At 44.4% G+C, this 25,845-nt stretch overlaps 1 protein-coding gene across 5 annotated transcripts; it reads left to right on the top strand.

The window, feature by feature from the left end:
- Positions 1-1,927: 1,927 nt before the first annotated feature.
- LOC119277143 (double-stranded RNA-binding protein 1-like) lies at positions 1,928-8,331 on the top strand. Of its 5 annotated transcripts, none has more exons than XM_037558378.1 (7): positions 1,928-2,357; positions 3,608-3,855; positions 4,084-4,338; positions 4,765-4,978; positions 6,570-6,692; positions 7,216-7,931; positions 8,016-8,331. In XM_037558378.1, exons 1-6 carry the CDS (start codon positions 2,111-2,113, stop codon positions 7,920-7,922), a joined length of 1,794 nt encoding a protein of 597 aa, XP_037414275.1. In that variant the 5' UTR covers positions 1,928-2,110; the 3' UTR covers positions 7,923-7,931; positions 8,016-8,331. The 5 variants fall into 5 exon arrangements, with proteins under 5 accessions (XP_037414275.1, XP_037414274.1, XP_037414273.1 ...); XM_037558377.1 differs by having other exon boundaries at positions 6,567-6,692; XM_037558376.1 differs by having other exon boundaries at positions 4,084-4,362.
- Positions 8,332-25,845: the final 17,514 nt, after the last annotated feature.

Below are 25,845 nucleotides of genomic sequence, written 5' to 3'. Positions count from 1 at the left end.
CGGGGACACATGGCACACGGTGATTGGGCGCGCGGCGATGGGAGGACATGTCCGGGCGGCGGGGTTTCGTCCGGCGGCGTCAGGGGAGCGGGGCTAGGGTTTTGGACCCGAAAATGGAGGGGGAGGGGCGTTTTATAGGTAGAGGGAGCTAGGAGAGTCCAAAAGGGGCGCGGTTTTCGGCCACGCGATCGTGATAGAACGACCGAGAGCATGGAAGTGACTTAGATGGGTTTTGGGCCAGTTTGGAGGGGTGATGGGCTGCAACACAAAGAGGGCTTTTGCGGTTACCCGGTTAACCGTTGGAGTATCAAACGACCTCCAAATGGCACGAAACTTGCCAGGCGGTCTACCGGTGCTATACCAAGGCCGCTTGGCAAACCTCGGGCCATTCCGAGAAAGTTTAACACCCACTCACAACAGGAGACAAAAGAGGAACGCCGGAGGGCATAGGAGTGCCTGATTGCAAAACGGACAATGGGGAAAATGGTCGGATGCATGAGACGAACATGTATGCAACACACAAGCAAATGACATGGCAACGACGGCGAATATCTGACGGACACCTGGCGCATCGAATCCGGGGCGTTACAATCTTGCAAACCAATATCTCCATTCCCTCTAAATAAATTGTATACTGGGTAATCATGGATGATGTCATCATTGTTGGTTTACAACTAGTGAGAAAGAAAGGAAAAAGTGCATGGAGAAGAAGCTCAAATGTCGACCCTATAATTTTAGGCTTTGGCACTAAACTATGCTCGTCTGGATGCACTCTAGTTGTCCCGGGAAAAAGAGGTCAGGTGGGCACACCCACTCATCGGAACCCAGAAGCTCAATATTGACGCTTCTTTTTCATATGAAGATGATTATGGGTCTTGTCGTGCTATGATCCAGATGACGTTGGGGACTTGGCGGCGGCGGAGAATCATTTCTTTGCCTCGACGATGAACCCCACCCCCGAGATGATGACACTCAAACATGGCCCGATCGTTCTATGGGAATCCAATGGTTAATTGTCTACCCCGACTGTCTCGAACTGGTGGACTGCATGAAGAGTTGAACGGGATTAGCACCCATGTGATGACGAGCATCAATGACTGGTTTGAAGCGTGCAAGGATTTTTGGGAAGGTATATTTTTAGCACTGCACGCGTGGAGCTAGTCGCGTGGCTCGAGAGCTTGCTAGATTAGCTAAGATTATCACCCGAAGTTGTGGTTGAATAATCTTCCTTCCTCTATTCTCTCGTTAGTTGTTGATGATGTATTCCTGTTTGAAATGAAATAAAGTAGTGACGATGTTTTTCCTAAAAGGAATGTCCATTCTCTCTCTCTTGGGTAACCAGACGGTCACATCCCTTTCTGGTGTATATATGTATTGTTACTCATCAATATTACTAACACATACTCCCTCCGTTTCGCTTTACTTATCGTACGTGCAGTATACCAAATATTTTGCAAAAAAGCCCCTCGTACTTTCAAACACCTAACAAAACATCCCTGTTTCCTTCCTTCGGCCTCCGCCCTTCGCCCATGTGTCGCCTGGGTTAGGCACCGTCAGATTCCGCTGCCGTGCTGACGACTCCGCCGCTCGCAGCCCATCGATCTTGATTCCCTCACCGCCCACCTAGTCTCGATTCCGTCACCGCCCACCCGGGACATAGCTCCACGGAGGCGAGGCGAGCTGGTCTTGATTACACAATAGCAAAATTGCCATCACGACATCTAAGTCGGGACGGAGGGAGTGGTTGATTCATTTTCTTTAACACAGTTGATACATTTGTTTTTTTTTCGAAAGGAGTTGATTCATTTGTTACTTGTGACTTGTGTGTGCAATTTACTCTTCACAACATAGTGGTTGCCCGGAGCGAGACCCTGACAACCGCCGTACTGAAACACGCGGATAAACCCCAACCCACCCACCAAACAAACGTCGTGCCACTGAACCGAACCCACAAAGGAGCGTGAAGGAGCATCAATCCAGCAGAGGAGTGGGAGCGAGCGGGCGAGGCGCAATAAACGTGAGAAGTCGAATCCCGCGAGCAGATCAAAGCGAGCGATAGCCCCCGGAGAATTCCCCATCGGGAGAGGCCGAGTCCCAATCTTCCGCGGCAATGTCCAAGGCGCAGCTGAACCAGCTGTGCCAGCAGCGGCGGTGGCCGGCGCCGGACTACACCCACCGGAGCGAGGGGCCGGCCCACTCGCTGAGGTTCCGCGCCACCGTCACCGTCAACGGCGAAGTGTACCACTCGCCGGACGACGACGACGGGTTCAGCACGGCCAAGGAGGCGCAGAACCTCGCCGCCAAGGCCGCCTTCGAGCGCCTCTCCGCCCTCCCGCCCCCTCCCCCGCCGCAGTCCGGTGAGTGCCAGATCCCCCAGTTCCCTACTAGCGGGTACATCCGGGTCCTTACTTGCGCGAACACTTCGTGGTCGGATTTTGGTTCCCAACTTTCGGTTTCAGGTTTTGTTCCCGAGTAGCGCCTTACTTGCACGATTCGTGGACGGCTGTTGGTTCAGGATTCATGAGTGCAGTTAGCGTCTTTCTGGTTACATCTAGTTCATGTCCACATTAGGTGCATTTTCTTTTCTTTTCATCTGGGCCTGAACAAACTGGGTACCATCAACTGTAAAAAGGCTTAAGCCATTATGATGGCGATTGAGATTCTAGTAGAAATGGATGGTTTACGAGTGGCTATATTGAGATTCTAGTAGAAATGCATAGTTTATTGTCTATTGAACCAGTACGAGTCAACTTACACTGGTATTATCACCTCGCAAAAATGAAAACTTTACTGGTATTATCTTCACAGACAAATGGAAATGATGCTCAGTTTTACCAGCAGGAGTACAATGCATTCATATCGGTAGATAGACTCACCATCACCAGCACACAATATCATTTGATTTGGTAGGGAGTTACTGCATTCATTTTCTCAAGGACATCCTGTTGATTTGGTAGCTATCTGATTCTGAAATGGTAGAAGTTTGGTGACGCTATAACGAACATAGTGAATCTGCTCGGTGGAGCGTGTACACAGTAAGCTACAGAGAAGCTGTGTTGAACTCACTCGTTCCATGTTTGATTTTAATGTGGGCATATAACTGCCTACTTTTGAATAAGTTCTCTCTGTGTAGTAAGATCCTTATCGTAACTGACAGAAACGTCAATGATATACATGCTCACCTATCAGTAGTATTTTTTTTAGATTTTGTAAAACCATTCAACCGCATATAAGTGCCAACAAATATTATCAGTGTTCAGCTAAACCCCATATTGCGCTGTAGTTTATCCCTCTCGGAACTAGATACGAAGTTATTTCCTTATGACGAGTAAAAAGTTGCACTTCTGTTGATACTTTACTTTCTGCATACATTGAACATTAAAGGCACTTAAACCCCATATTGCGCTGTAGTTTATCCCTCTCGGAACCCCATATTCCTTCACTACCTATGTAACTATATAAATGTCTCTCATCCCTCAAATTGATTTTATTTTTACACCTCTCATGCTGCTGTGAAGTTCTTTATTCTTGCCACTAAAAAAGTTCTTGATATTCTTTCACACTTGTTTCTCTATATTTGCAGTACTAACTATTCTGTATGTTACAGAAACCCAACTTCCCTACAAGTCTCAGTTGCAAGTTCATGCTCAGAAGAGACATAAAGATTTGCCTTCATATGACACCATTCGAAGTGGTCCACCTCATGCACCTCTGTTCAGGTCTACAGTAACCATAGATGGGCGCAAATTTGAAAGTCCTCAAGACTATCACACAACAAAGGAGGCAGAATTTGCTGCTGCAAGAGTGGCTTTAATGTCATTGTGTCAAGAAGCAAACCCATCAGAGCAAATGCCGGTTGGTTGCACCTATTTTTTATTCCTATGGATGGCTTTAATTTGCGCCGGATTACCTATGCATCAGCACTAACATCCTTCAGCATTTATCTGTATTATTAGTAAACGTGTTCTCCCATTTTACAATATTCAAGAACTGAGTAAAAACTGAATTGAAACTATTGACTTCATTTACACTGTGCGGAAACATTGTCAATTTTCGTCTAATAAAATACTCTACCTTTTGTAGGTTGGATCAGCTTCATGTATTTCTTTGCCTGGAATCCAGATTAATCATAAGCTTCAATTGCAAATGTATGCTCAGAAGAGAGGAAAACAACTGCCTTGGTATGACCGTATCCAGGAAGGTCCATCTCATGCACCTCGGTTCAAGTCAATAGTGACCATAGATGGGCAAACATTTGAAAGCCCACAGTATTGTCATACAATTAAGGAGGCGGAATATGCTGCTGCAAATCTTGCTCTGGTGTCCTTAGCCCAAGAAGTAAGCTCAGAGGAGCAATTGCTGGTTGGTCCAGTATTTAATTATGGAAAAATTCTTACCATCGCCTCACCTATTTATGATAACTAATCTAATCGCCATCATTTATTTGTATAACTGATAAACATATGATCCATTTTCGCGAATTGAATAGATTATTAGATAACACCTAGGAGCAATGCAAAACGAATTGTTACTGGTACATATTGGAACAGTGAAGTATATTGGATGACTTGGCTTTTGTAGTGAAATTTTAACAAAAGCAACCTTTTAAGGGGAACATAGGACAATGGCTTTTACATGGAATAGTTATGGAAGGGCATGCTATAGTTTCTAATATCTTAAATAGCTTGCACAGACAAAAATATTTCGTAAGGTATTTGCTGTATTAGTAAATACTAATTTGACGGACCGCTCTACCTTTTGTAGGTTCAAGGAATGCAATATACAAATCCCCAGCATGAATTAGCTGAGAAAGAAGGCTCTTCCTTGCCTGTCTGTAATACTTCATCAGATAATTTAAAAGATTCCTCCATCTCCAAATCAACTGTACACACTCAAGGCGAAAGTTTTCAGGAGGGACCTGGTAACAATAAGAAGCAAAAACAGATGACGGTTGCTGCTTTTCAACCTTCCAAAGACAGTAAGTAATTTAAACTCCTGAAATGAAGCTTCATACTGGGACGAACTTGACGAGTAGTTTTTGGTGGTGTGTCAGATTAGAGAAATTTTAAGATGCCCCCAAATGATTAGGGACTACCAATTAATATTGATCTAATGGCTAAGATGATGTATTTGTTACCTTATAGAGGGTAAGAGGTCACTTTGACCTTATCAAGGGTAATGTTGTCTCTGCAATAGTTTACTCCACGTTAATATGTACTCCCTCCGTTCGGAATTACTTGTCACAAAAATGGATGTATCTACAACTAAAATAAATCTAGATACATTCATTTCTTGGACGAGTAATTCGGAACGGAGGGAGTAGGATTTAAATGAAAATTGTTATGTAGGATGGACATGTTGATACACATTATTATGGCATAACCAAATCATTAATGGCATTAATGTTTGACATGCAGACCATATACGTAATAGAATGCATTATAACCTTTTTTAGTTCGTCCAAAACTAATGGATTGAGAGAGAAAATATTTAAATTTAACAAATGTCTTAAACTAACATGTCTGAATGGTAATGGATTACTATGGTTTATTCATGCCCTCAAATTTTATATCTTTGTTATATTTCTAATCAAGTGATGTATGTATTCCAAATTCATCATTTCATCGAGCTATTTACAAATTTGTGTCATTGAAATAGCCTGTCAAAATTATGACTTCCATTTTATCGCTCGACGAGTGTTTGCATACCATCCTGGGTACAATTTATTGAAGGAAAACATCTCTAATCTCTTGCAAAGAGTTTGTCAAAATCATACGCCACACCAGCTATCAAAATCATACATGACACGTACTACACAGCTGTCTCTCTGTTCATGAGCATTAGGAGGCACATTTGTCTATTCATTACTTATGGCTATGCAATCAAGCATTTCATTGTAAATAGGATGCATCGATTCAGACCAATTAATTGGAACGTGATCAAGATCCCATTGTAATCAATTGCCAGATTGTAACCATTTTTACCAGAGAAAGCTGGTTACCATTTGTTATGGAAGGATTCATGCCAATTATACATGCCTTACTAAATATGATACCGGTTGCCAGCATTATTTCATTAAGGTCAAAACTAACCTCCCTCAATCAACGGCTCAGATTTAAACCTTATCTTACCTCTGGTGAGGTAGGTGGAGCATCTTAAAAGAGCTCATCAGATCATTAGCTCCTTAAAATAGGAAATTCCTGAACCTCGTTGACAGTAGTACTTCCCAATGATCCTTCCCCTGAAACAGAAATCCTCTAAATGACAGTATTACCACCAGCCTATGCCTAATGTACCATTTGTTGTATGCCCTCCACTATGAAAATGATAGAGTCAATAACGAGACTAATCTGATTTCTCTAAGCATAGCCTCAATAGCTCCCCAACCATTTTTTTGCTATACTTCTACTTGTATGCGATGCTTTAAAATTATGCTCTGCATATTGCTTTGTGGATTATATTTAAAGGTTTCTATATTCAATTGCTCCCACCTTTTTTTTCTCTTGAATGCACAATCTCTCGTGGAACTTTTGTGCATGGCCACCAACATTTTTTCTTTCTTCTAGTAGGGTCACAGATGCAACAAGGAACCGAAACCCTCACTGAGCAAGAGGTCAAGACTGTAGAATCTGATTCTTCATTTCCCCAAGTATCAATGGGAACAAGTGACGGGCAGAATGACTCTAATGCTAGTGAGTTTTCTGCCTACCTTCCTATCTTGTTTTTAAGAAAAAGCTTCCTCTTTCTTTTTCTACATACTATTGACATGTGATGAAACCTCAGTAGACTTCTTCTGAACCAGCTTCTGGTCCACGTTCCTGTTTATAATGTGATTTCCGTAAGAAACACATGACCCATATAACAGAATTTTTATGTGACAAGTAAACTGCGGGAGATGTGTTTACATACTAATAACATGTGAATTTTATATTGTTATCCATCATGCATGTTTCACAAGTTCTCTGTTCTACAGTTTGGACAGTTCACTGATCATGCAATCGTAGATCTTGTTTTGGACATTGTAGCAATCCAAATGAACTATACCTTTTCTGTTGATTGTTATCTTGTATGTATGTATTTGATGTCAATGATTGTGTCATACTGCAATATGAGTTTGTATTTGCTTGTAGTTGATATCAATGATTGTGTTTCTCTTTGTATCTATTTATCTTGGCTGTTCCATCTATTGACTCATATGGTTTGGCCATTTTGCAGCTGAGCATGATTCTTGCTCTGTTGGCTCCCGTATTGATCTTCCTGTTGCTGACAAAACACAATCTCTTGATGAACCTATCAAATCTGGCAGTATGGAAAATGTTAAACCAGCTGCTCCAGAGCCAAGCATCAAGGCTGAAGTAATCGACTTGACACAAGAATGCAGGTCACCCCCGTTAGTTTCAGTGCCACCAACTGATATGCTCAACCTTGTGGCAACAACAAGTACAGTGCCTGTTGCTTTACAATCTCCTGTTGAAACTATCCAGCCTGTCAAGATGGAAAATGATAAACCAGCCATTCCAGAGCCAAGCACCGAAGCTGAAGTAATGGACGTTGCAGATCCAAGTGCTGAGGCGGAAGTAGACGTTCCAGAGCCAAGCATCAAGGCTGAAGGAATGGACGTTGCAGAACCAAGCGCTGAGGCTGAAGTAGACGTTCCAGAGCCAAGCATCGAGGATGAAGTAATGAACTCAACTCCAGAACACACATCTCTCCCCTTGGGCTCAATGCCACCAACCAATACTTCCAGCCTTGCGGCGAAAGCAACTGCAGTGCCTGTTGATTCTGCCCGATGCAGTTACTCGATGTCAACTAACCGAATCCAGATCTACCCATGCCGTCCTGACCTGAAATTACCAGAGGGGGCGACCGTGCTTCCCTTTAGTGACGGCAAGTGGGTGGCCGTGAGCTTACCTTTACCTTGAACCCTGAAGGTATTCTTAGCTTAGTGTCCCTTGATTTATCAGTCTCCTTTGCTCTCTGCTAAGTTGTTTTCTGTGTCCAAACCCAAAATGCAGGTGGTAGCACCGCGGCTTTAGGTCCATAAGAGATGGAGCCAGCCGATGCACCTGTCATGTCGTAGGTTGTAGTTTCACCCCGAGTTTAGTTCCACGCCCCTCCCGTGTTCTGCTAGTAAAGTTGGCGAATCGTATCCTCACCGCAACTCTAATTATTCTCCTGGGACATCGTTATTATATTGATGTAAGTTATGCTATCTAGCCGATGGTACTGAGCTCGACCATCTCACTGAACCTGGATTTGTGTTGTTGCCAAGTTGTCACTTTTAATTTAGAAGACTACGAACTTTATTGGGACCATTCGGAGTTTTGATCTTGAGCTTGCTCTCTGGTTGGCTTTCTACTTTGTTTAGACGGGCCTCTGATTGTTGATATGCCGGTCGGCCTTTGCTCTCTCGAGGCATGTTGCACGATTTTTTCTTCTTTCTTCTTTCTTCCATTTCTTTCTAGAGACACGTCATTGCGGAATACCCTAGAGAGACTCTGAGAGTTTTAACTGGCTACACTTCTACTTCCAGCTAGTTGGGCCTCTTTGATTCGTAGGATTTTCAAAACGCGGGAATAGAAAAAACATGGGATTAGAGTGAAATGTCGTCTTGAATCCTACAGGATTGTACGAGTGTTTGATTGTGCATAGAAAAAACGCAGGATTCTTTCAAAAAGGTTTGAGTGGATGGGATGTTTTCTATGAAATCTAGTGCAAATGAATCCTATGAAAAAATTCCTATGATTTATAATCCTACAAATCAAAAAAGCCCTTAGTCTTGAGTTCCTTTGAGATACTCCGGAGTCAGGGTGTTCTGGTTAGGCTTAACTTTGCCGTTTGCATTTTGGTTTATGCTGCTTAGCTTGAGAAACAATTTTATATTATGGAGGGAGTAGATAACTGCCTGTGCATTGCAATAGGATATAACTAATCAGAACGGAAAGAGAAAATGAGAAACGAGGGTAAGGTTGGACGAAAGTAGAACGCTATTTTTCTTTTAAAAAAATAGCAGACAAGTAAATGAGAAACGAGGGTAAGGTTGAAATACATAAATAGGCTGTTGATAGCTACGAACGCCCCAAAAAGGTTCGCTTTCGACTCTTCCAATTTTGGTACTAACAAAAAAGCCCGTGCGTTGCAACGGAAGAAAAAAAAATATATCACGCTTCCCTAACCTTTGAGCAACTCTAGCAGACCCCACATCCGCCCCCGACCCGTAAAATAACCGTCAAAATGCGGGTACGGGTCGGAAAGTCTGCCCGACCAGATCCCGCCCCGGCCCGCAAAAATTTTTAGGGGGCGCGGCAAATTTCCGGACCCAACCCGGGAAAACGCGGGTTTCCCCCTCGCGGCTGCGGTGCCCTGCATCACAGAGGAGCAGTTGGTGGGAGGGACATTTCAGCCCGCGCTCTTTTCCCCCTTCCTTTCGCCGCTGCCCGCCCTTGCTTCCGCCCGCCCGCCGCCGGCTATTCCGGCCATATCTGCGGGCGGAATCGCTCCGCGGGGCCGCCCCACACCCTCCCGCGCCGAGCCGCTGCGCCGCCCCTCCAGATCCGGCGAGAAGAGCCGCCCCCAGTCGCCGCCGCCGCTGGGATCGACCACCGCCGAGCGCACCACCCTCGTCGCCGCCCCCCGGATCACTCGCCTCCGGTTAGTCCCTTTTTTGTGATTTTCGCGAGCTGTGTAGAAGATTGACACGCCGGCGTGCGTGCATGTAGATTGTCGGTATTTCACTCAGAGAAGGAATGCGGCGGGCTTAAAGGGATTTAGTGCATATCAAAAAATCTCCGCAGCTATGCGGGTGATTGCATATGGCGTTCCGGAGGACTATGCCGATGAGTATCTTCGCATTGGTGAAGATAGCACAATTGAGTATGTGCGTAGATTTGCGAAAGTGATCGTCCGTGTCTTTGGTCCCGAGTATTTTCGGGCACCAAATGAAGATGACACAAAGAAATTGATGGCAGCTAATGAGAGGAGAGGTTGGTCTGGGATGCTAGGTAGCATTGATTGTATGCATTGGAATTGAAAAAATTTCCCCAAGGCTTGGCAAGGAATTGATGCAGAGCATCCCACGTTCATCCCCATGTACACTCCGACTACTCTCCAAGTCCCAAGAGGACATATGACGAGACCTCGAATATACACCATTGGACACAAGGTGAACTCGCTCCTCTTCGAACCTTCACTTTCTACATGTGAGACATGGCTACTACCTCATGCTTGGGTCTTGCATATACTCAGGTACAACCGAGACGACCATGGAGAATCCAAGGACCAAGGCCAAGCATGGAAGAGAAGGAGGAAGAGAGCCCGACCGCTCCAGAACGAGCAGTACTACCGCCCACTCCAGGCGGTACTACCGCTGAAGCCACCCAAGCGGAACAACCGGCCGACTACCGCCCAACAACGGTCCACCTTCTATGATCGAGCGGAGCAAGGTCGGTGCTACACCGGTTTTACCGGTTTCTGCCAAAAGACCGAAACAACCGCCCCGATGACCGGAACAACCGCTGCCTCTTCGGCGTACACCTCCAGATCCAGCGCCTGGATTTCGAGCGGAACTACCGCCCCCGCCTGACCGGTACTACCGCCCTGCATGAGCTACCAGCGGAACTACCGGCCACATGACCGGTACAACCGGCCTGTCTGCGCACAGTGTATTGGGCCGAGCCCGTGTACCCCTTCGCCCTCACTTACCCCTTCGTTGCTTTAGACTATATATACTCCTCCACCTCCTCCTAGTTAGGGTTAGCGTTGATTTAGCTCATTTGTGAGATAGAGCCTTGCTCATCCATCAGATCTCCTCCTCGTGAGAGACCGCGGCCTCTTCGGAGAAGATCCACTTGGATTCAAGGCCCCTTTACGGGAAGATCCCCTCGTGGATTCAAGACCTCCTCTCGGAGAAGAACGGTTCCTTTGTATCCTTACCTTTGTTGATTGTGGATCATGTGTTACTCTTTGTTCACGGTGATCTAGCACTTGTGTGATTGATTCCCTGTTGGTTTAGTGATTCTCTCTCATTTTCCCCGTGTTTCCCCTTTGTGCTTCCGCGTGTTCTTCGTGATTCCCCGTAGGATCCACTCCAAACGTGAAAGATCGTCACCATAGGGTTCCGCCCTATATCTGGAATGTATTGTGGCAAGTCTCATGATGCAATAATTGTGCTAGAGGTCGTAGCATCCGAGGGTTTATGGATTTGGCATTGCTTTTTTGGTATGCTCGGCACACTCAATGATATAATGTGTTGCAACGCTCTCATTTGTTTGCTAGACTTGCTAGTGGTGATGCTCCTGCTTGCAACTACACTATCAATGGGCATGAATACACAAAAGGGGTACTATCTTGCAGATGGTATATATCCTCCTTGGTGCACATTTGTCAAGAGCATCAAAGAACCCAAAACAAAAAAACAATGTGAGTTTGCAAGGATGCAAGAGGCAGCCCAAAAAGACATTGAAAGAGCATTCGGTGTTTTGGAATCTAGGTTTGCCATTGTCCGATGTCCTGCTCGTTTTTGGGATAAGAAAACCCTGAAGAACATCATGACTTGTTGTGTTATCCTGCATAATATGATTCTTGAAGATGAGAGAGGAATGGACTTAGAATTATTTTACGATAATGTGGGTAGTCGTGCCAAACCAGCTAGAGGCCCAAATCGCATTAGAGCTTTTCTTCACACATACAAAGAGATTGAAAATACAGACACACACTTTCAACTTCAGGAAGATCTCATTGAGCACCATTGGCAAAGGGTTGGGCAGTGACTATTTTTTGTATTCATTTATATTTGTATTCATGACAAGTTTTGTATTGCATTATTTTAAGTTTGCTGCGGTGATTTGAATAATTATTTGTAATGCAGATGATTATTGTTTTATGTTTGATTTGAATAATTCAGTTTGTTTTCGATTGTTGAATTATGTTGGATTTGAGATTTGCGGGGTGATGATTTGCGGGGATACAACGACGCAAAGAGCAGAACCCGCATAGCCGACCCGTAAAAAAGCATATTCCGAGAATATACTTTTTACGGGTCCGTTTGGGGGGTCTGCATCTGTGCTAGCCCTCACCTGCCCGCAAAAGCGGTTTTGCGCGAACTGCAAACTTGTTTTGCGGGCCGGCATTTTGCGGGGTCTGCTAGAGTTGCTCTTATAATCATGAGTCAAGACCCCCATAGGTTCAAGCCTTTACTTTCAACACATGACATTCCATATGTGTTGCCACTTATTCTCTCCACCCTTGCCGACAGTGGCCTCGGTGCTCACAGAATCACATGGTGTTTGAATTTTATCAATCCCAAGACATCTCTCTCTCGGCATAAGATGAGAAATTTGTCTTTTTTCTGTGAGGTTTTGGCTAGGTGTGAATGTGTGGTTATAGATGGTTTCTTTCGTTTCCAATCCTGATTTAGCTAAGGTGTTCATTTTTAATCTAGATCGGTACTGGTATGAAAGGAAGAGGAATCATGCACTATTGATTAAGTTTACATCATAAATAGCATTTTAAAATTGATTAACAGGTAAAATAACAACATATCCAAATTCTACACATTTTTCTAATCAAATTCCATATATAACATGTTCAATTTGAAGATAGAGTTTAAAAGATATGATATTTTAAAAAGAATTTGATATGTACCGTGGGTTTATTAACTCAATTGTCATGGGGTTTCCTGTAAAATGAAAAATCTGACTTCAAAGTGGTTTGCAAATTGATTAATAGAAACATTAGGGGATTTTATACAAAAGCAAAAATCTGATAAAACTGAGCTAAGGGTTGATAGGATGCTAGGTAGCATTGATTGTATGCATTGGAATTGAAAAAATTGCCCCAAGGCTTGGCAATGAATTGATGTAGAGCATCCCACGTTCATCCCCATGTACACTCCGACTACTCTCCAAGCCCCAAGAGGACATATGACGAGACCTCGAATATACACCATTGGACACAAGGTGAACTCGCTCCTCTTCGAACCTTCACTTTCTACATGTGAGACATGGCTACTACCTCATGCTTGGGTCTTGCATATACTCAGGTACAACCGAGACGACCATGAAGAATCCAAGGACCAAGGCCAAGCATGGAAGAGAAGGAGCAAGAGAACCCGGCCGCTCCAGAACGAGCGGTACTACCGCCCACTCCAGGCGGTACTACCGTTGAAGCCACCCAAGCGGAACAACCGGCCGACTACCGCCCAACAACCGGTCCACCTTCTATGATCGAGCGGAGCAAGGCCGGTGCTGCACCGGTTTTACCGGTTTCTGCCAAAAGACCGAAACAACCGCCCCGATGACCGGAACAACCGCTGCCCCTTCGGCGTACACCTCCAGATCCAGCGCCTGGACTTCGAGCGGAACTACTGCCCCCGCCTGACCGGTACTACCGCCCCGCACGAGCTACCAACGGAACTACCGGCCACATGACCGGTACAACCGGCCTGTCTGCGCACAGTGTATTGGGCCGAGCCCGTGTACCCCTTCGCCCTCACTTACCCCTTCGTGGCTTTAGACTATATATACTCCTCCACCTCCTCCTAGTTAGGGTTAGCGTTGATTTAGCTCATTTGTGAGATATAGCCTCACTCATCCATTGGATCTCCTCCTCGTGAGAGACCGCGGCCTCTTCGGAGAAGATCCACTTGGATTCAAGGCCCCTTTACGGGAAGATCCCCTCGTGGATTCAAGACCTCCTCTTGGAGAAGAACGGTTCCTTTGTATCCTTACCTTTGTTGATTGTGGATCATGTGTTACTCTTTGTTCACGGTGATCTAGCACTTGTGTGATTGATTCCTTGTCGGTTTAGTGATTCTCTCTCGTTTTCCCCGTGTTTCCCCTTTGTGCTTCCGCGTGTTCTTCGTGATTCCCCATAGGATCCACTCCAAACGTGAAAGATCGTCACCATAGGGTTCCGCCCTATATCATCTTGGTATCAGAGCCAGGTTGATCATGTTTTTGGAGCCCCTACCCCGTGTTTTCTAGCTTGATTTTGTTGATTTCGTCCTAAATCCGAAAATCCCCATCAAAAATAGCCCCCAATTTTTTTTGTGATTTGTTGGTTTGATGATGTTTTGTTGATTTTGATCCATGGATTTGCTTGGTTTCAAGTGGATCTAGCATTCCCCCAAGTTTCCCCTCTTCTTATCCACGAAATCCATCCAATTTTGCCCCCGAAATCATCCATTTCCGCCCCAAAATCATGCCCCGAGTCGATCTGTGAAAAATCCCGACACGAGCGGTACTTCCGCCCCTCCGAGCGGTACTACCGCTGAGTACCACGAGCGGTACTACCGCCCTCCCAAGCGGTACTACCGCCCCTCCCAGTTTCAGCGTTCCGAGTTTCACAGTTTCGGCCATAACTAATTCATCCGAACTTCGATTTTGACGTTCTTTAGCTCGTTTTGAAGCTATTGACATCCCCCATCCCACAAAAATACTACCAACACCATTTGACTCCATCAAATTTTCGAAAATTTGGCAAGTTTGCCTAGGCCTTACACCATATCATCCGCATAGCCACCACCGACTTCCGCAACCTAACCCATTTTGTTCCATATAGCATTAGTGGTTGCTTGAGGAGTGATTCGAGTCTCCTAAGGTGTTTCGGCTACTTAGGGACAATTGCTTCTTCATCAACCACCTCCTCCACTTCCACATAGGCGTGCCCACCATACACATCCACCACCCCCAACTTAACCCAATAGTTGTTTGAGCTTGTTTGAGTTGTGGCTTGTGTCTCCTAAGGTGTTTCGGCTACTTAGGGACGACAACTTCAACTCCGACACGTGTTTTGCCCATCATCCCACTTCCGCATTGCCTAGTGCAAAACCACCACCGCTTTTCGCTACCACCATTTGGCATTTGTTATTTGAGATTTTGAGTTCGCGGTTTTTCCGTTTCCTAAGGTGTTTCGGCTACTTAGGGACGAGTCTCCATCATCTTGGTATCTACATCAAGAACACCGCCACTCATCATCGCAAAGGACGGTAACCTCGACGACACCATTGTATATTCCCCTTGCAAATTGCATTGATAACCCCTAGCCCATTTTGCGTTACTTGCCTATCGAGACTAGCCATTTGAGTATTGCCGGCAATGTTACTTGTGCACATTAGTGATCATACTTCCCATAGCATGCATACATACCATATCATATTGGTATCATATCTTGTGTCACAAGTTTGTTCCCGCATATACACAATTGCTATCTTGGTTTGTGCATTGTGCAAAAGTGACCACAGAAAAAAAAGAAATAAAGCTTTTAAGCAAAAGAGAAAGAGCAAAGAGCTTGTAAGCAAGTGCCATAGCATCATACCACATTGCATACAAGATTGTCATATCCGATCATCTTGGATCATCTTGAGAGAAACACCGGGAACTATACATACATAGCATACTTGGGATAGAAAGTTTATCCATTTTGCATCTTATAGGTTGTGCACAAGTGTCGTATCCGCCTATTGAGCAATCGGCTAGCGTCTCTCTTGAGTTGTGCAACACGAGCCTTTTCCGTGGATTCCACATTTTGTGCTCATTCCTTGGTTGCACGACCCCATTTATCTATCCGTGTGTGTGTTTCCGTGTGCCACATATTGCTATTGGTCCATTTGTTTCGCTTGCGAATTTGCGAATCTCTTTCAACATTATTGACTCTTGCTAACATTTTGCATTAAATTTTTGTGCCACTATCCTCACCGAGATCCAATATAAGCCTTACTTGTGTAGGTGTGAGAACCGACAAGGATTGGTACCAATAGTGCTATTTCATTGTCCGCATTTGAGTGAACTTGATTCATTGTCAACATCGGTCAAGGTACATTGGTATAAGTTCTTCTCTTTCTCCCACTCATATTTGCTCGAGTCTTGTGATGGATAGGCAAGGCATTTCCTCTCCGGTCTACGACAACAACGACGGTGTGAACAACTACATCACCAAAGCGTCTATCTTCGATCTACAACGACAAATGCAAGGCGCACAATCAAGATTGCGAGAGCGCATCGAGAACATCTCCATCGACATTTGTCACTCCGAAGCAAGGAGAAGGGACTACATCGACAAGAATCTTGCCGCACATAAAGAGGAGCAAGATGCAAGAACGGAGGAGATTCGGACCTTGCTCAAGTCTACTTCCCCTTCGTCATCTTCAAGGTGGCGACATTCAAGCCACAAGTCTTCGGAGCGCAAACAAGATGCAAGCGCAAGTCGTCCAAGTAAACATCTACATGGCGACCACCATCACGTTCGTGATCAACATCGTCATGAAGGGCAAGTCACCTCCAAGCATCATGTGCACGACAACGATGAACGCCAAGGAGCTCAAGCACGACAACGACAACATCATCATGAAGATGCTCCACAAGCGCAAATGCACAAGTCCCAACAAGCCCTACTTCACGCCAAGTCGAAGCTTCATGAGCAAAAGAGAAGACCGCGAGACGACCACCACCAAGACAGCGCTACGGCTACAACAACCACTTTGGCATCTTCGCCAAGTGCTATCAAGGCATCTTCGCCTTTGGACGTACGACATCTTCGCCTACTTCCCACGTGTACGCCTACATCGACTTCATCAAGTCCAAGGCGACCACCTACGAGCGAGGGCGACACTTCCATCTTCGGAAGCCCCTCAAGGAAGATGGCCGAGCATGGGAAATTCCCTTCGGTCATGGAGACGAGCTATGAGGTGCCACATCATATGGACCTCCAACACCAAGACGGCGACAAGATGGTCGAGCAAGGGCCATCCCCTTCGACTACGGTGACAATCGTGAACCTCTTCAACAACATGAAGATGGTGCCCATATTGGACTCATACTCCGAGTCAAGCTACGCGACTGCGCATGGAGACATTTGCACCTAAACCTCTCCGACACCCACATATGTTGAGCTGCCCCATTTGTCATATGAGGAGAGCGACCACCACATGAGAGAGATGAGTGACTCCACCATACGCGACATTGAGAGCATTTCCTATGAGAGGATGAGTGTGACCACCACTAGCCCCACACATGAGAGCATGCCACACATCATACGTGAGGTTGAGCGCCATTTGAGTGACTCCACCAACCATATGAGTGAGAGCATCGTTGAGGGAGTGAGTGAGCCACAACACTTCGAGAGTGAGGTAGTTGACACGGCATATGAGGCCACTATGATTTCTAACGACTTAACCTCTACTCCTAGTGTGTTTTCTTCTTTGGTGCTAGGTCTCCTACATGACGACATGCCTAACCCCGACGAGTCCATCCCTCCAATGGGAAAACCGATGGCCATGGTGGACGATGATGCACCCCCCACATGGTTCCATCAACATGAAGATGACAATGAGACGATCTTCAACACCTCACCTACAACACATGAGCAACGCTCCAAAGGTAACATAGGTGATGGTGCTTCTCTTGTCCCACTAGTGGACTCTCTTACCAATGATTGCTCCCATGATGTTGACCCACCTATTCCCATGCTTCATGCTAGTGAGACTTCTTCATGCCTTGACTTACCTATTTATGATGAATATGATGATGAGCATGTTGAGTTGCCTAGTTGTGATGCTATGCTCCATAGGATATCATGTGAAAATTCTTTTGGTCACATCATGTTTGACAATCCATTGAACTTGTCATATGCTATGAGTGAGATCTCCCATATTGCATCATTACAATCTCAACATAGTAACTATGCATGCCCCATTAAAATCAATCCCATTTGAACTTATGGCATAGATGACGAGATGATGGTAATTGGCTTTTGTTTTTTATGTGATGATATTGCCATGCTTCCTTTACATGATTTGCGCAATTCATCTACTATGTCATGCCATGATCACATTGTTCCAAATATGCATTGTTTTGTATGTTGTCAGTATTCTCCACGTGATGTTTCTACTCTTGCTCATGAGGAGACCCCCATAGTTTCCTCATACATATTAGGAGATTTTGATGCATTCCATACTTTGCATGATTCACATAATTGCTTGCACCATATGCATTCCATGAATAACAAAGCTCTAGATAGTTCTCATGATGCATTACACAATTTGAGTCTCCATTATGATATAAATAATAACAAACCTCTCATGATGGATGACATGTTTCTATATCATGCATCTCATTTATTTGAGCATTGGCTATTTAGTGCTAACCGACACATGCACGTGCGCATCATGATGGATGATGTGTACATCTACCACGCACACACAATTTTTCCTTTGTCTTTATTTTGTGTAGGTACTCATGTATACTCGTCAACCTCTCAATCCCAAGAGTTGACGAAACGAGCTCTTGAGAGCAACAATAACTTGGGATCCCGTGGACTATCCTTACCACCGTTCCCTTCGTGCAAGGACTACGTGCACCTCTTTTACTTGGCTCTCACACGGCTATGGGCTATATATCACTTGTCACCTTATGCTCATTCTACCGTGTTCACTTTGCATGATATCCTTGCTTCTATGCCTTTTCCATGCAATTGTGACCCTTGTTTGCACTTACACATGATTCACCATTATGCTACTTCTATGTGTATTTGCATGCTTGGTGGAGATCCTTGTTGCTTTTGCCATGTTTATCATGTGCCACATGCTATTGATGCTTGTTGTGTTGGGAGAGTCATGATGCCCCATTGCTATTTACATATGGTCTCTCGCCAATACATTGATGATATTTTGCTCATATCTTGCTTTCATGTTTGTGCTATGTCATGTCCATTATTCATGCCCACTATTTGCACACATGACATGCTTGCCATGATTTCTTCTAGTATGTTGCATCTTCGCACTACTAGCTTGCTTGACTTGATCGCTATGATTGCTTGCTATATTGCATCACCCATGTTCCACTATTACTTGCTTTCTTGGGTTGATGACATATATGCTCATGCCTCTCACATGATATATCTTGATCATTGTCTCTTGTGTCCATTAGTTGCCTCTTTCATATCCACTTGTATTGAGTGCAACCATACTATGCTTATTGATCTTGGAGATTTTGACACCTTACTTGTGATGCATGCTTGTTTGATTGAGCCTATTGTACTTGGTTGTTCTTGCATCATATGCCTCCATACTATGACACGCTCCCTTGTACTTTCTTATGATGAGCATGATGCATACACTTGTTGGGTATCTTACCACTCGAATGATAGGTTTTGCACTTCCGCTAACCTCATTTGTTTTTCCGAGTGTTTGTCATGTTCTTTCATTTCGACGGATTCACAAGGCATTACCGTCATGAGACATATTGGTTATGTGAAGGCATACATGATGTGCAACTCCAACATCTTTGGGAACTTTCTTGAGGTGAAATCCTTCTCTTTGAGCCATCCTCAAATGCGCATATTGGATGGGTCACTCTTTCATTGTTGTTTCCTTCTTGTTGTCTACATGATACATCTCGCGGACGGAGGAGCGACATTGGAGATGGGCTACATGGACCTTCACATTGAGGAGCGCTCGCACTTTTTGGATGCACCTTCGGAACTCCACTCATGCCTTGACATCGAGCTTTGGTACACCAACACCTCCATATTTGTTGATTGTGCTCATACATGTCATGCTCGATGGACATATCATACTCACCACAAGTTTGCACCCCATGCATGGATTGACTCACATTATGCTTGTCTTGTTGCATCTATTTCCATGTCATCCATGATATATGAGCTTGTGCACTTCCTTAGCAAATTTGTTGTGATCTACCTTGATGGCATATTCATACATCATGATCATATTGTCCACCATCAATTGCATGATAGCTTACACATATTGAGCATCCATTGCCATATTCATGCTATTGATAAACCGTCTCACTATGACATCATTTTGCACCGTGGTTGCATTGCTCATATTCATAACACATTTGTGTACACAATGATTGTTTTTCCTCCCATGAATGCTTTGCATCTCATTCTAGATCACCTTGATAAGCTTCATGCGCTTTGTCACGACCAATCTTGCCGCATGGCCTCATTCTTACATGACGGACACTTTGTGTGCGCTAACCATTGTATTTCCGAGTGTTGCTTGTGTTTGCTCTTTTTTGCATGTCTATCACTCCGGCGACACCTTGGACTACTTGGATTGCACCATGTCTTCAACTTCGTCCAACTACACGTCCGTCAACGACAACCGTTTCCATGGTGATGAGGATCACGATCCGAGGTTGGATCTTTCCCAAGGGGGGGGGGGAGATGATGCGGAGCATCCCACGTTCATCCCCATGTACACTCCGACTACTCTCCAATCCCCAAGAGGACATATGACGAGACCTCGAATATACACCATTGGACACAAGGTGAACTCGCTCCTCTTCGAACCTTCACTTTCTACATGTGAGACATGGCTACTACCTCATGCTTGGGTCTTGCATATACTCAGGTACAACCGAGACGACCATGGAGAATCCAAGGACCAAGGCCAAGCATGGAAGAGAAGGAGGAAGAGAGCCCGACCGCTCCAGAACGAGCGGTACTACCGCCCACTCTAGGCGGTACTACCGCTGAAGCCACCCAAGCGGAACAACCGGCCGACTACCGCCCAACAACCGGTCCACCTTCTGTGATCGAGCGGAGCAAGGCCGGTGCTACACCGGTTTTACCGGTTTCTGCCAAAAGACCGGAACAGCCGCCCCGATGACCAGAACAACCGCTGCCTCTTCGGCGTACACCTCCAGATCCAGCGCCTGGACTTCGAGCGGAACTACCGCCCCCGCCTGACCGGTACTATCGCCCCGCATGAGCTACGAGCGGAACTACCGGCCACATGACCGGTACAACCGGCCTGTCTGCGCACAGTGTATTGGGTCGAGCCCGTGTACCCCTTCGCCCTCACTTACCCCTTCGTGGCTTTAGACTATATATACTCCTCCACCTCCTCCTAGTTAGGGTTAGCGTTGATTTAGCTCATTTGTGAGATAGAGCCTTGCTCATCCATCGGATCTCCTCCTCGTGAGAGACTGCGGCCTCTTCGGAGAAGATCCACTTGGATTCAAGGCCCCTTTACGGGAAGATCCCCTCGTGGATTCAAGACCTCCTCTCGGAGAAGAACGGTTCCTTTGTATCCTTACCTTTGTTGATTGTGGATCATGTGTTACTCTTTGTTCACGGTGATCTAGCACTTGTGTGATTGATTCCTTGTTGGTTTAGTGATTCTCTCTCATTTTCCCCGTGTTTCCCCTTTGTGCTTCCACGTGTTCTTCGTGATTCCCCGTAGGATCCACTCCAAACATGAAAGATCGTCACCATAGGGTTCCGCCCTATATCAGGAATGTATTGTGGCAAGTCTCATGATGCAACAATTGTGCTAGAGGCCGTAGCATCCGATGATTTATGGATTTGGCATTGCTTTTTTGGTATGCCCGGCACACTCAATGATATAATGTGTTGCAACGCTCACATTTGTTTGCTAGACTTGCTAGTGGTGATGCTCCTGCTTGCAACTACACTATCAATGGGCATGAATACACAAAAGGGGTACTATCTTGCAGATGGTATATATCCTCCTTGGTGCATATTTGTCAAGAGCATCAAAGAACCCAAAACAAAAAAACAATGTGAATTTGCAAGGATGCAAGAGGCAGCCCAAAAAGACATTGAAAGAGCATTCGGTGTTTTGGAATCTAGGTTTGCCATTGTCCGATGTCCTGCTCGTTTTTGGGATAAGAAAACCTTGAAGAACATCATGACTTGCTGTGTTATCCTGCATAATATGATTCTTAAAGATGAGAGAGGAATGGACTTAGAATTATTTTACGATAATGTGGGTAGCCGTGCCAAACCAGCTAGAGGCCCAAATCGCATTAGAGCTTTTCTTCACACATACAAAGAGATTGAAAATAAGGACACACACTTTCAACTTCAGGAAGATCTCATTGAGCACCATTGGCAAAGGGCTGGGCAGTGACTATTTTTTGTATTCATTTGTATTTGTATTCATGACAAGTTTTGTATTGCATTATTTTAAGTTTGCTGCGGTGATTTGAATAATTATTTGTAATGCAGATGATTATTGTTTTATGTTTGATTTGAATAATTCAGTTTGTTTTCGATTATTGAATTATGTTGGATTTGAGATTTGCGGGCTGATGATTTGCGGGGATACAGCGGCGCAAAGAGCAGAACCCGCATAGTCGACCCGTAAAAAAGCATATTCTGAGAATATACTTTTTACGGGTCCGTTTGGGGGGTCTGCATCTGTGCTAGCCCTCACCGGCCCACAAAAGCGGTTTTGTGCGAACTGCAAACGCATTTTGCGGGCCGGCGTTTTGCGGGGTCTGCTAGAGTTGCTCTTATAATCATGTGTCAAGACCCCCACAGGTTCAAGCCTTTACTTTCAACACATGACATTCCATATGTGTTGCCACTTATTCTCTCCACCCTTGCCGACAGTGGCCTCGATGCTCACACAATCACATGGTGTTTGAATTTTATCAATCCTAAGACATCTCTCTCTCGGCATAAGATGAGAAATTTGTCTTTTTTTTCTGTGAGGTTTTTGCTAGGCGTGAATGTGTGGTTATAGATGGTTTCTTTCGTTTCCAATCCTGATTTTGCTAAGGTGTTCATTTTTAATCTAGATCGGTACTGGTATGAAAGGAAGAGGAATCATGCATTATTGATTAAGTTTACATCATAAATAGCATTTTAAAATTGATTAACAGGTAAAATAACAACATATCCAAATTCTACACATTTTTCTAATTAAATTCCATATATAACATGTTCAATTTGAAGATAGAGTTTAAAAGATATGATATTTTAAAAAGAATTTGATATGTACCGTGGGTTTATTAACTCAATTGTCATGGGGTTTCCTGTAAAATGAAAAATCTGACTTCAAAGTGGTTTGCAAATTGATTAATATAAACATTAGGGGATTTTATACAAAAGCAAAAATCTGATAAAAACTGAGCTAAGGGTTGATTGCTAGAAACATTAGGGGGTTTTCTGCAAAATAGCATGACAGACCAAGAATACATATTTTTTTCATTAGTAGGTATAGATTGTATTTCACGCCAGCATCTAGCAGGTTGATCAACAGATCCGTTGAAATCCAACTTGGAGGCTATTTGTGCTCAAACACCGCTGGTTGACTGTATTATATTTCAGGCCGGCATGTGGCAAGTGATCGACGGATCAAGGGCATGGGGGCTACTTGGGCCTAAACGTCGTTGGTCTGCTGTATTATATTTTAGGATGACATATAGTAGGTTGATCGACGGATCCCCCAAACCCGAGTATAAGGGCAACTTTCGTCCAAACGCCGTTGACCGGCTGAATTATACTCCAGCGCGGGTTGAAATAAGAAGACCGATCTAGTTCCTCAAGGAAATTCTCGACCCTCAGGTTGGCCTTCAAGCCGGGCTTGAGTCTCGGGGGCTTTTGCGTCAAAATTTTTTATTAAAAATCTAAGTGCAAGCTAGAATCCGAGAAGATTCGATCCAAAGGTCGACCATTCCATCCAACTTGTCAGCCTTCCATCCCGGCCTGAGTCTTGTGGGCTATTGGATCATCTTTTTTAAGCACAAAAGGCTGAATCCGACAAGATTCAATCCCTGGTTAGCCATTTTTGCCCGACTTGAGTCTCGAGGCTACCGCATCCCACACTAAGTCATAGTTATAGAGATTCGCAACCCAGTTTCATTGAAATTGGTCTGCAGCTCGGCGGCTACTCGATTGAGGTTGCAGGAAAAAGTCTACGGTACTTGGCAGGAAAACTTTTCCGCGGGGCCAGCCATATTCATCGATGATTCAAGATCGGAGTGGTTCATCCGACTTCGAGAGCAGGTCGGCCAAGAGGGGTCGACAACAAGCATTCACTGTTAAGGGATATTCAAAGAAGCAGTTTCAACCTAAAAAATCGAGAAGAGTGGTGTTGCAGATCTGTGTCAATCAGGATGCTGCCAAGCTTGAAGTCCAATTTAGAGGCTGCTAATGGTGTTATGGCTTGGCTGTGTTCATATTAGTTATGTAGAGGCCGGTTGTGTTCATTATGTTTGTATCCCCTTGATGCTTCATTATGAAACAATAAGAAACACCCTTTATCAAAAACTAATGGTGTTATGGCCCAGGGGTGCCTCACCTCTCTTGTTACCGCCCCAAGTGGGCCAGCCTGAGGCCCCCTAGGTTGGTTTTCGCCATGGGCCATCAAGTCGGGCCATGGGTCCTACATAAGGAAGATTCGGGAAGCCTTGCCATTCAAGACAAGGAGGCCGGTCCGTGGACTCCCCTACACCGACACATCCGACTAGGACTCTTGTAACCCTAGGGGCCATGATATCTTACTAGAAGGGTTGGGCGCGCTTTGCTGCGCCGTTGGTGTCATTGAGATTTTTTTAAAATTACTCATTTTGTTTTAAAATATAAGGTGTGTTACTTTTTTGAAAAGTCCAACCTCTTTAAGTGTGATCAAATTAATGAAGAAATATATTGAAGTTCGTAATATCAAATTGGTGTTATTAGATTCATCATGAAATGAATTTCCATAATTTTTTGGCTTAATATTATGGTGTCGATATTTTTGGCTCTAAACTTGGTCAAAGTTAAAGAAATTTGACTTCCCAAAGAACTAATACCCCTTGTATTTTGAAACTGATGGAATATTTAGTTTGGCAGATGGGAGATACGATGGAATGTGTTTTATATTTATTCATAATGCGATTATTTTGGGGGCCTTTCATGGTGTGATTTTGTTTTATGCACTAATTAACTCATACTTTTGTGGGTAAATTTCTATGTCGGTGGCTACATATACTATACTGGTGTTATAGTATCATCACATAGTGGCATTTCTTTTTTTAGGTGGTAAGATGGTGCACGGGGTTGATATGTTTTTCTAGCCGGTTGGTGTTGATTCATTTGAAAAATCGTTAGCCCGATCAAAATCGTAAACCAAATTCAAATTTGAATATCTCAATCAAATAAAAGAGCTTCAAAATTAGGGAGTATGGTGGATTAAAATAATTAAATGAGAGAGATCCTTGAGAAACTATTGATCCGGTCAAAATCAGGCGACCAAGTTCTAAAGTGAAGACCTCAATAAACTGTGAGGACTTCAAAATTAGGAAGCATAGTGTATAGTATAAAAGAATTGAATGAGAGCTTCAAGAAATTGTTGACTTGGTCAAAATTGGATGACCCAATTCCAATTGGACACCTCAATTGATTGTGAGACCTTTTACCCCTAGGGAGCTTAGTGATATAATAGATATAAGTCGGGGCCAAGCTAGTCGACAAAACACATTAGAATCTCTCGGTATACCTGTACTTTTACACTTCAATCACAATATACACGAGCAGGGGTAGGGATTTACCTCGTAAGGAGAGTCTAAACCTGGTTAAATCCGTCTCCCGTTTCCCCTCCGACCTAAGCTCTACACTAGGATACCTGGCCGAGGGATCTGCTCGAATAAGCGTCGACATTAAATCAGTAAACGCTTACCAAATAAGGGTTTCTCAAGTAAAATCTTATTCTTGTACACAATCACACTAATATGGGCAAGTAAATCATGACTAACCTAAAAATATATTTATCTTCCGCTTGCAATGCATAAGTAATTATCAATGTTTTTGACAAATGCCATACATTAAGAGCATTTCCAACCCTACTAGGCAAATATGACCCCCTAAATGTCCACGGATAGGAGCCGATGGTGGTCGGTGGTGGCGGAGCTAGGAAAGGGATGATGCAAACAAGGAAAGAAGTGCCATGGGCAGGTCGCGGGGCTTGGGGACAATGTGAAGGGATTTGGAGTGGGTCTGGGTTGTCGAATCCGATGTGGCAAACATGTCCCACAACCCAAATCAACCCCACATATAGGCTGGGTCTGAGGAGTGTTGTACAACTGGGTC

Source organism: Triticum dicoccoides, chromosome 3B (genome assembly GCF_002162155.2).
Source record: "Triticum dicoccoides isolate Atlit2015 ecotype Zavitan chromosome 3B, WEW_v2.0, whole genome shotgun sequence".
Taxonomy (NCBI): Eukaryota; Viridiplantae; Streptophyta; class Magnoliopsida; order Poales; family Poaceae; genus Triticum; species Triticum dicoccoides.
This window is presented reverse-complemented; position numbering and strand designations above follow the sequence as displayed.